This window comes from Anopheles cruzii, chromosome 3, assembly GCF_943734635.1.
Source record: "Anopheles cruzii chromosome 3, idAnoCruzAS_RS32_06, whole genome shotgun sequence".
NCBI classification, from domain to species: Eukaryota; Metazoa; Arthropoda; class Insecta; order Diptera; family Culicidae; genus Anopheles; species Anopheles cruzii.
This window is the reverse complement of record NC_069145.1, coordinates 10,636,558-10,646,844: the sequence shown is the minus strand read 5'-3', so window position 1 is coordinate 10,646,844 and position 10,287 is coordinate 10,636,558. Positions and strand designations below refer to the sequence as shown.

General features: G+C 52.5%; 1 protein-coding gene across 5 annotated transcripts in view; it reads left to right on the top strand.

The window, feature by feature from the left end:
• The first annotated feature begins 1,450 nt into the window (after positions 1–1,450).
• The window catches only part of LOC128273032 (casein kinase I), a 32,176-nt gene continuing 23,339 nt past the window's right edge, over positions 1,451–10,287 (top strand). For all 5 annotated transcript variants that reach the window (XM_053010942.1, XM_053010940.1, XM_053010938.1 and 2 more), the window contains exons 1-2: positions 1,451–1,660; positions 9,876–9,986. In XM_053010942.1, the coding sequence (XP_052866902.1) occupies positions 1,549–1,660; positions 9,876–9,986 (223 nt within the window). In that variant the 5' untranslated portion in view covers positions 1,451–1,548. The remainder of the gene's footprint in view (positions 1,661–9,875; positions 9,987–10,287) is intronic.

The window sequence follows — 10,287 nt, the reverse complement described above, 5'->3', positions numbered from 1 at the left end:
CTAAACTCGGCACTGGAATTCCGCGCCGCCAAGATTTTGTGAAACCTTATTAGGGAATAGTTTGACTTTGATTATTTCGAACCCGAAGTGGGAGAGTGTCCTTGGAGGGTTGCCCCTGCTGCTGCCGGTAACCCAGGTCATGACCTCAATACCACCCCTCAATGCCACCGCCCCGTTCTGTGACACCGTTACTGACTTAAACGACGACCACCGAAAGGGCAGTCGCTTGGAAAATGAGTCCCGTGTCCGTCCACCATGCGCTGGTTTGGCCTCTCTGGCGTGTGTTGACGCACGCTCGAGTGGCGTGGAAAATTTGGGACATTCTCAATTAAGGATATCATTTCCTGTCCGCCGCTCCTCGAGAGAGCGTCATGAGCCGGATGGGGGACTGATGCTATTATTGGCCCGTTGGAGGCTTTAATTGTTATGGGTTAACCTCCGCCCCGTAATGTTTGGTGTCTGGGCTCAGACTGGGGATTTGTGGATGCTTTTTAGCATCTTGTGGTTTAAGTGGGGCCCACATTTTCCGATGTCTGATCCTTGCTAATTGTGACATGCCCTTGTCTTACTGCCCTTGTCTAATTAATTGGCGAAAGGTCCCAAAAATATCTCAAACAAAAGCCGGGGGTCGCACCCTAGCACAGCATCTCAGTTTATAGAAACTTTGGTTCCAAAAGTCCGAATCCATACACAATTTGCACACCTTTTTCGAAAGACTTCTTGTTCCGACGACAACGCATGGAAAATTCCGGCCGGCCGCGTGAGACGCCTTTGTCCGGAAAAGTGGTCCGATTTAATCGGGGGATTATTTTTACCGCACGACAAATAGACCTACAACGTTGTGCTCTGCCCACCAGAAAACGGCCGGCCAACATGAAAACGGCGGCGGCGACCGGCTTATCGATCATCATATTCCTTATCGAGTGAATCCTATCGTGCACCCTACCGTTGGGTGCGTTGTGCTTTTTGGTGGCTTTTGTTTTTCTTCCGGAAATCCGGGAGTCCCTTTCTTTTGATGATTGATGCCTGTAAACCTCTCTCGACGACGACGGCCTCCAGATTGGGTTCCCGGTCGCGTTGCGTGACAGTAATTAGACTCAATCATCGTCAGGCAATCAGACTTGGCCACACGCTGGTTGGTGTGGTTTCTGTTCCACATCGTGTCCCCGCCCGAAAAAAGAGTTTCGGGGCACAGTTTTTGAGGCTGATCACCGAGATTTGCCGATTCTAGTTTGTTACACCTAATCGTTTGCCGATTGCCGATGCATGACTAGCACACTTAGCACGTTTTGCTTTCGCAGTTGAGAAGCTGCTTCTTAGCTGTTTCGTTGACACACCCCAACCCGTGTCCGTGTTGTGGTAGACCGTAATATGTGGTAAAAGTGATCGGTTCCGTACCGCACCAACAAAAAACAGATGGCTAATTCGTTTTTCGTTTTCCATTTTTCCATTCACAGCGGAGTTCCCGGTGCTGGAGCGTCAGCCACGGCTGGTGGTGGCGGCGGCGGTGGCGGAGGAGGAGGCGGTGGTGCACGGGCCGGCAGCACCATGTATTCCGCGCGCCACTCGGTCAGTTCCTCCTCCGGGGTCCTGATGGTGGGCCCGAACTTCCGCGTCGGCAAGAAAATCGGCTGTGGCAACTTCGGAGAACTCAGGCTGGGTAAGTTTCAGGCTGCTGCTGGTGGGATAGCGTGTTGTTAGGGGGTCTAGGGGTCAGACTTGGGTTGGGTTTGCGAAACTAAGGTACTGTCTAATGTATTTCTCTACATTTTCGGAACATCGCCCGTCGTCCGTTCATCGAGGAAGGCACTTAGACCCTTATGATGGGAGCGCCGTGCAGAGTGCAATCTTCGAGGTCACTTCGGCCGTGGCCAACCCGATCTCGACACCCATCTCGCTGGAGCAAAGGGCCACGTGCGTTTGCAGGGTTTGCAGCGCACCGTACAGTTGGCCCGCGCCCACCGCCAGGTTGACCGGAATGAATAGCATCGACATGGGGAAGCTCCCGATCGCCCGCACGTAGCACTGGCGGCGCTGGGTGTTGAGCTGCGTCACACTGGTCGCGTTCGGTGCCAGGTTGGCCGCCTGGCAGGCACTCAAGTTGCCCAGAAACTGGCGGGCTCCGGTGTCCGCCGTCACGATGTCGTTCGCCATGCCGTTCCCGATGTCGGACAGTTCGTTCCACTTCCGGTTGACGCACCGTTTGCCTTTGGCCACCACGCGCCGTGCCAGGGCGGTCGGTTTCAGCTCGCGGCCGACGCATCGTTGAACGCGCCCGGAGGAACGGTTGTAGCTGGCGATGACCTGCTCGAAACCTTGCGCTCCCTGATCGGTGATCGAGTCAACGCCGCGACCGATCACCGATCGGGCCTGCTCGAGCGATGCGTTGATCCGCTTGAACCCGTTCTCGGTAAACATTTGGCTGAACGAGCTATTGTAGGCCGTCGCGAGCGATCGGACGATGTTGTCCATCCCGTTGAGGGGTAGTGTCCGGAACTGCGTCACCAGGGTTTCGAACGCTTGCGTGTAATTGGCCGGGATGGGTGGAATGAACGGGGAGGACAGGTTGCCGGGAAGACCGCCGCTGAGGAGGCCGCTCAGGGGTAGGTTGTTGGGAACGGCCGACGAGCCACCACCAAGGGGAGCTGGTGGACCTGGACCCAACAGAGGGCGCCGTGCCAGCGAACCCGGCGGTGGTAGGAGACCACCAAATAGATCACGTCGCCGTCGTCCTGCGGTGTTGATTCCCAGTCCGTCCACATTCGAACCATTGCTACTAACGCCGGGTGGAGCGAACAATGTACAAGAAAATAAAGCAATCGTACGTGGGAACGATGGCCTGCCGAGGAGGACATCGCACCGCGCGGGTCACTCGTATGGTGGTAAAGTGTTCCTCGCACGCTCGCTCTTTCTTACCGCGATAAGCAGCAGGCTCAGTAGAGCCGTCGTAAGGCCTTTCATTTCAAACGTGGAACTGATGGCGGAGAAGCCACTGACTATCTCTCACCGGTTGGCTGGCTCGGGCTTTTATATCCTGTCGGCTGGTGGGTTTTTTTAGAGTCACAGTCACAGTTGTACAAATGTTTTCGGATGTAGATTTACCCCACGTGTTCCGACCCTGGTCCCGAAGGTAGTCGCTTTTAAATTATCAGCTCAAACTTGTCCCCTCGGGGTGTTGTCGGCCGGCTGTATTGGTAATTCACTGTCAACACGATTCAGAATTTCATCGAGAGCTGTGTAAGGGGTGTGTGTCATCACACACGACGCCAATGTGTGTCTGCTGAGGAAAGTGACGACGAGTCTGTCACAATATCGATTTATTATTGGCCCGCCACTGTACTTCAAATCCGCGTCCTGGGTCCAAAGTCTCGGTCGCGTCCTGTTAGTTGGCGGCGATCGTCTGATCGATTTCGTTCCGATCGTCCGCGGCGAATGAGGCGTCGTTCCGGGCTTGGCAGATCGCAATGATGCGAGATATTGCCAGCAGGCTCGCCTTGGAGAGGTCCACCAAGTCGGCGGCACACTGGAGCATCGCCGCTTTGCCCTTACCAAACGCTTCGTTCGCTCCGGCCGTCAGCTGATCGGTGTTGTAGTCCATTAGGAGCGTTTGCTGGTGCACTCGGTGTAAGATCTGCAATTCGGGGGGTAAATGGAAGTGGCTTCAAATGTTTCAAACCACAGACTGGGGCCCGTTCTCTTACACTAGACATGCACGCCAACTGGGGTCCATTTCGCGTCCAGAGATCGCCAATTCCCGGTTCCAGCTCTTCGTTCCCACCGTTACACCGGGAGAGCTCGTCCCGCAGGAATGCTTCATTCCATTCGATCAGATAAGCGCTGATGTTCTTGCTCGCTGCCAGCTGGGCATCGCGGATGGTACCGAGCCGGTACCTCACGCAGCCACTGCCATCCTCGAAGACCCGTTGGGCCAGTGAGTCTAGCGTACTGTTCCGGGCGCACCGCATTACCGCCCCGTCCAGCGTCAGCAGGTTGCGGTTCAGCTCGATCCCGAACGCGATCCGGATCCGGTCCAGCATCGCCTCGACGTCCTGGGCGTAGTCCTCCATGTCGAGCAGGCGCTCCCGAAGCTGGCCCAACCGCTCCCGGCGGCTTTCGTTGGCGGCCCCAAAGTACGCGTCCAGAATGCTATCGATCCAGCCGGCCGGGGAAAAGGAATCATCGGCCGCTGCCCTACCAACTTCTTCTTGGTCGACTACGGCGACGGTCTCCGGGTCCAGGGGCCAAAATCCCGCGGCCGCATAATCCGTTGGGCTTTGGCCACCCAGCGTACGTGCGTAATTAATCTCCACGTTGCTGATGTTGGTCCCACCGTCCATACCGGCGGTGTCCGTGTTTTCTCGATTGCCGACCGCAATTTGTAGACCACTGGCCGATTGATTGACCGCGTCACTGGTCGCCTGTGTAGTCGTCGTCGTTGTCGTCGTCGTGGCCGTTGCCGCAGTCCACAGAAACCACCAACCGAAGGCCACTGCTGGAGCACAGTTCTATCGCCACGGGGTCAAAGAATACACGGCCGTGTAGTAATCGAAACCACTAATCGGTGCTAATACATCCTTCATCCCGGTCAGGGGTCGGTTGAAACGTGAGACTACTTACTTGTGCCAGCAGCAGGCCACCTATCAGAACGGAAATTCCCATTCTCGGTGTCATCCTACTACCGTTTGGGTCTGGACTTGGGTCTGGGTTGGACAGTGTCACGTACTGTGGGTTCTACTCTTCCTGAAGCGCTCTTGCAGTGGCGCGATCGCAAGTGATGTACTGGCCGCTGGTGGTGGATGTCTTAAATAGTGTAACATCCTGCTGGAAAAGGTGCCTTCGGCCAGCGGCCGGTGGCCTCCTCTATGTTTACTCTATCGGCCACAGGCTTGCACAAGTGTGGCCGGAATTCGTTTTACCGCAGAATGCTAATGCTTCTTGCAGAGCTGAGTATTTTTTTTGAAGGTCAACACTTGATGACCCGCGGCAACACCGGGCAGACGGCAAAGAAGACGTCCTGGTGTCTTCCCTCCTCGCCACCCCCGTGTGGACAATGTATTAAAGAGACTCCCGGCGGCGGCGCGAGGAGTTATGCTGCTTTCGGGCGGGTGCGTCCTCCTCCCGTCCCATTTAAACAATATGGCCCTCTTGCGTGGCCCAGGGTGCTGCTGGAGCTGTCTGGGCTGGATGCCGGGGGGCTGTGCGGTGTGGCAAAACCGGACAGACGGCAGACAGCAAACGCGGGGTGTTGGGCGGGGGGCAGCAGAATGCATAATGAGCCTCCGGTCCGGCCGGTCGGTCGGTCGGGTGATGTATGCAAAATACGTTTCTTTGCTCTTGACATGCTTTCCGTTGCGCTTGACAGCTTCTTCGCTCGCGGGTCACACCGGTTTCCTGCCACTAGGAACCGGAACCATGCATGGGGGGAGGGGGGGCGGTATCGGCCAAAGTGTATGCGGCGAACGCTGTCGCTTCTTGACTTCGGAAACGCTCACTCACCCCGGGGGTGTTGCTTGTCTGCCCCTTTGCTTTGAAGCAGAAAGCCGAATGGAATTTAATTTCTCTCGATTACATTTTCTAGAAACTTGCCATTAGAAGATCTTAGCTAAAGCACGCCAGCCCCTCAGGGGGTCTGGCCCTTAATGAGTCTACGCAAATGGAAAGCAGATTAGAATGGTTAGTCCTGGGTATTGATGCCGTTACTTTGTGTTGTTCACAGGCGCTAAGAGAGGACCCAACATTCATAGCTGATATAGGCTGATCGATCTAGTGTTAAGTTTTTACGCTACCGATTATTTGACTTTTAAAATGTCAAACTTCATTCTGAAAAATGTAAACCATTACGAAAAACTTTGCAGAAAATTGGGAAATATTTGAAACTTATTTCCTAGGTGGTGAGTCTTCAACTCAAACTGTGTACGAAATTCTAAAAGATCATTTCACTCATGAAGAAGAAGCCGCTGTAATCGTCGATGGCGTACGCTACCGAGAAATGTTGGCTGAAAACTGATGTTTTGCGGCCCCATCTTCGGAATCCAAACACTAGATGGACCACACTAGATAGACTAATTCGAAGGACTAATCGGCCAAAGTTGCGCTTAAAAAAAGGTTAACGCTTTAATGGAAAAACTAAACACCTTTCGATGCCTGATCCTGTGTGTTCCGTGTGTACCGCGACCACTTCTAGGAGTTCTTAGGCGTTGGATACAAAATCTGAATTTGCTTGCTGTGGTTTACCTTTTGTGACCGGTCCTGTGGTGTGGTTGGTTGTGTTGTGTGATAAGGATCACGCACCCGAGTAATGCTGTTTTCTTGCTTGCGACCGAATCGCCTGGCTTTTTTAAAGCCTCGGCCCTACTGGCGTGATGAGGGTCCATAAAAGCTGCGAGCCGCCTCCTCCTTGGTGTAGTGGTCGATGATTGCTTAACCTTTTTTTTTCGTGTTGTTACCACCCGTTTTGGTTTCGAATCGATGGACTAGGACAGTTTCGGGTCCTGGAGGTTCGGTTCGGGATAAACGACAGGAGTTAAATAATTTTTTTTCCTGGGTAAAGGAAATGGATTCCCGCGCTAAAGTGTCGGACATAAATGGATTCCCGATTAGCGTAGGATGGCAGATACGTATCGAGGCCAGCTGGTGGTGTACCTCTCTGTAACTCTCTGTAGTAATCCGCCTGGCGGCGTAGGCTACGCCAAAGAGTATTTCACGTCGCCGACCATATTCCCGTGGTGAGCTTTGGTGAGCTACAGAGAGGTCACAGAGTTTATGGTGGCGCGCGGTACAGTTGGCCAAAGGGGACAACCATCTTCTGGGCTGGTGCAGCTTTTAACGGACGAGGTGCGGGTGAGTGGAGTCCACCCAGAAGTTGTAGAGTAATAAAAATTGGACAAAACTTCGTCCTCAGCTCGAGAGAGAGACACTGCGAGACGGGGCTCGTTGAGTGAACAAGTTTACGATGCCGGGTCGCGCCCGCGCGACACGCTGGATCTTGGCGTCGCTTTCGGCCCGTGCCGGGTTGTTGTAATCCCATTGCAATCAAACAGAAACGTTGGCCACCGTTTGGCCGGTGGTAGTTATCCCCCACCGGGGTTGGACCCGTGTGCGGCCTGTCGGTAGGCTTAAAGCGTTCACTGAAGCAGGTCACAGCGGAGTTCCCCAGCAGGTCTCTTCCCGAACGTGTTTCAGCCACAAATGCCCTGACCTCCCCATTGCCGGCAGGACACGGCGAGGTCCCGTTCCGAAAGTGTCACGAATTTCCGCTGGCACACACTGTTTGAAAACGTTTCTTCCTCGGACACACCACTTCTTGACGTGGACATCTCCAGCAGAGAAGGCCGACGTTGAGGTGTTGTCCTCTGGCTCTGGCGGCAACGCCCGATATCATCGCGCTGTATCGGAAAGAACTTAATCACAGATAAATGAACTCTCCCGTGTGAGGTAAGAGCTCGATCCAGGACCGACACTCTTGAGCACGAGCGCTACTACCGGAGTGTGTCCAATGTGAGTTATGGACGCACGCCACCGCTTGTGAGTCATGGGCCTGAAGGACGAACGAAAGCTTGTAAATCGGCTTGTAATCACCGAGGTCCCCGCCGGATTCCCGTCACCTGTGAGAGTGATAAGAAATTCGTTGGCCAGAGTTCGGTGGATTGTGAACGTTTCCAAACTCGCGACCCAAGGCGCGCAAGGTCTTCGGTACCTTTTCGGTGGTCTTACTATAACTTTCACCACCCCGTAGCGGTTGGCCCAGTGGTGATTTGCATTTATAATCGATGCGAATGGTTTCCTTTCGGTCAGAATTTATTGGCTGGCCGCACCTTTCCGTTCCGAAAAGAAATTTCCCGTTCCACCTGGGTCCGGAAGTCCGGAAAGTTCGCCGCCGGACCATGTGGAGTGTGTAGGGTCGCGATCGCCACCCCCAGTAACGCCAGCTGCGCCTTGCCCTTTGAAGGTTCTTTGTAGAGAGAGGGTGCCATATAACATCGGAACAGGGAAATTTAGTAGTAGCTAAGGCCCGGTCGGGTCCGGCGAACGAATGCGTAGAGAGAGAGCCTCGGCTCCTCCAGGCATACTGTTCTCAAGGTGACTTTTGAAGGTGAACGCTCTCGTCACCTGACCCGGTAAGGGGGCCGCGCCCTACTTACTCTCGGCAAATGGTTAAGGTTCTACGAATTACAAACTGGTAAAACTGTGTTCGGCCGGTTCCTTAGCACACGATAATCGTAAAGAAGGTTGTAGCTAGTACCTCCCTCCCGGTTTGGCAACTCCTTCATCTTTGGGGCTAGCTGAGGTAACGCGGCGACGACGACGGCCGCTTATCGTGTAACGAATCGGTGGACCATTTACGAAGGGGTCATTTTCACGTTATGGGACTTTGATCCAAAATCTACCGGTGACCGGACGTGTGTTTGTGTGTGTGAAGGCGCATAAACACACACCCTGCCCGAAACTTACAGGAAGCAAGTGTCCGGTAAGTGTAATGTGGGCCGCCATGGCGCGGCCGGAAACGTAAATTTGATTATTTGCTCCTCGATGATTTTCGAACAAGAAATGGTGATCGTTTTGGTTCCGGTCGACCGGCAGTTTGTTTCATATTTTCTACCGATTGGCAGTGGTCCCTGTTTTTTTATGGGCCTTTCCGCTTTGGACCGGTCCGCTTCGTCTTGGACCGGGGATTTTCGTTGGCTCGTTTCGAGGAAAAGGAAGCTGCATCACCATATGATAATGATGCTGAGAGAAGCGCGGGACCGATCGACGCAAAAATCCGCACTCTGGTCATCGTGTACGCCGGAGTGTCCGGATCGGACGGTTGTCGGATGGAAAGAATTGTGGGAAAGACAAAAACCGGATATGTTACGTGATGTGCTGTGGTGGGGCTGCTAACGGTGTAAGAGTTTTGTTGTCCAGCGGAGGAGATGTGCTCATTGACCGTGGCACGCTGCTGGAACACTTTTCTCATTTTAGCGAGCGCGGTTAATCTCACCAACATGAAACGATTTTCATGCAGTGCGCCCAAACTGCAAACGGAAGTCCGACTTCTGCTTTTTGATGTACACTTTAGCTCTGGGTAGTGCGGTGGTAATGAGCCACACTGAGACGAGAAATGCAATTATTCGGAATGCATACTAACACTTAAAGTTGAGTGAGAGAAGATGGTAAAAAGGTTTTATTTAAGTCTTCGGCAACCAGATCATGCTTCTCCACAATGGGGAGCAGATGATGGAACTCGTGAAAATGGTGAGTCCTGCCTAGCCCTGACAAAATTGGTATCCCGAACACGTCCCAATACCTCATTAGACGGGAAATGATAGGAGCGACATCTAGTCGGGCGAGCTGGGCAACGGGGCGTGGGTTCTGCTCCATACCTGTTAGGACTTCATTCGGTATGCAGCGGGCATCCCTTAACGATACTCACTCTCTCGCGCTCCCTTCGTGCCATTCCTTCTGCTGAGTTGAGCCCCTGGCATATTTGCATCTCCCCTGTTGGGTGTATTTGTGTTCCAACTGATTTCAATAATGCGAACCTAATCTCGCTCGTTTTCTGCTGCTGCTGCTGGGGGGAATTGGCCAGAAGTCCCAAGAACTCTGGTCCGAAATGGTCCGATTTTCCACGGAATTCATCAAATCAAATCAGCTCGATTTATTCAATGATCGATTTATGCGCTTAGGAGAAGGGAGGCACATTGTGCTACGTTGGAGCTGTTCGATGGTTTTTACGGTGAGCTTTCCTTCTTCAGGTGTTATTTAGCTCGAACGACAAACTTCACTCGCTTGTTCACTTCCAATAAGACTGTGGGTCTGTGAATTTGTTTACTCTAATACTGAAACATTTTTACAACAAATCATTAACCAAGGTTGTTTTCTTTGTATAATTTCAGGAAAAAACCTATACAACAATGAACACGTAGCAATAAAAATGGAGCCAATGAAATCAAAAGCACCACAATTACACTTAGAATATAGGTTTTACAAATTGTTAGGGGCACACGGTAAGTACCCGTCAGATTTTTTGTAACTTTATGCAACCAACCCTCCTTTCTGTTTTCTATTCAATCTTGCTTGAAATTCCCAACGCCTAGCCCATCCCGTGTTTCCCTACTGGTTTCCCCGTTTGGCAGTGCAAACCTTTACCAAAACAGGTTTTTTTTAATATGTTGGTAAATTGATTTTCAAATAAGAATAGTCCGATTCCGATTTGTTCCGATTTGAATAATTTCAATACGCAAAGTAAAAATGTTTCAAGTTAAGCAACATTTTTAGCAAATTTCCCAATTACAGTACAAACTTTTG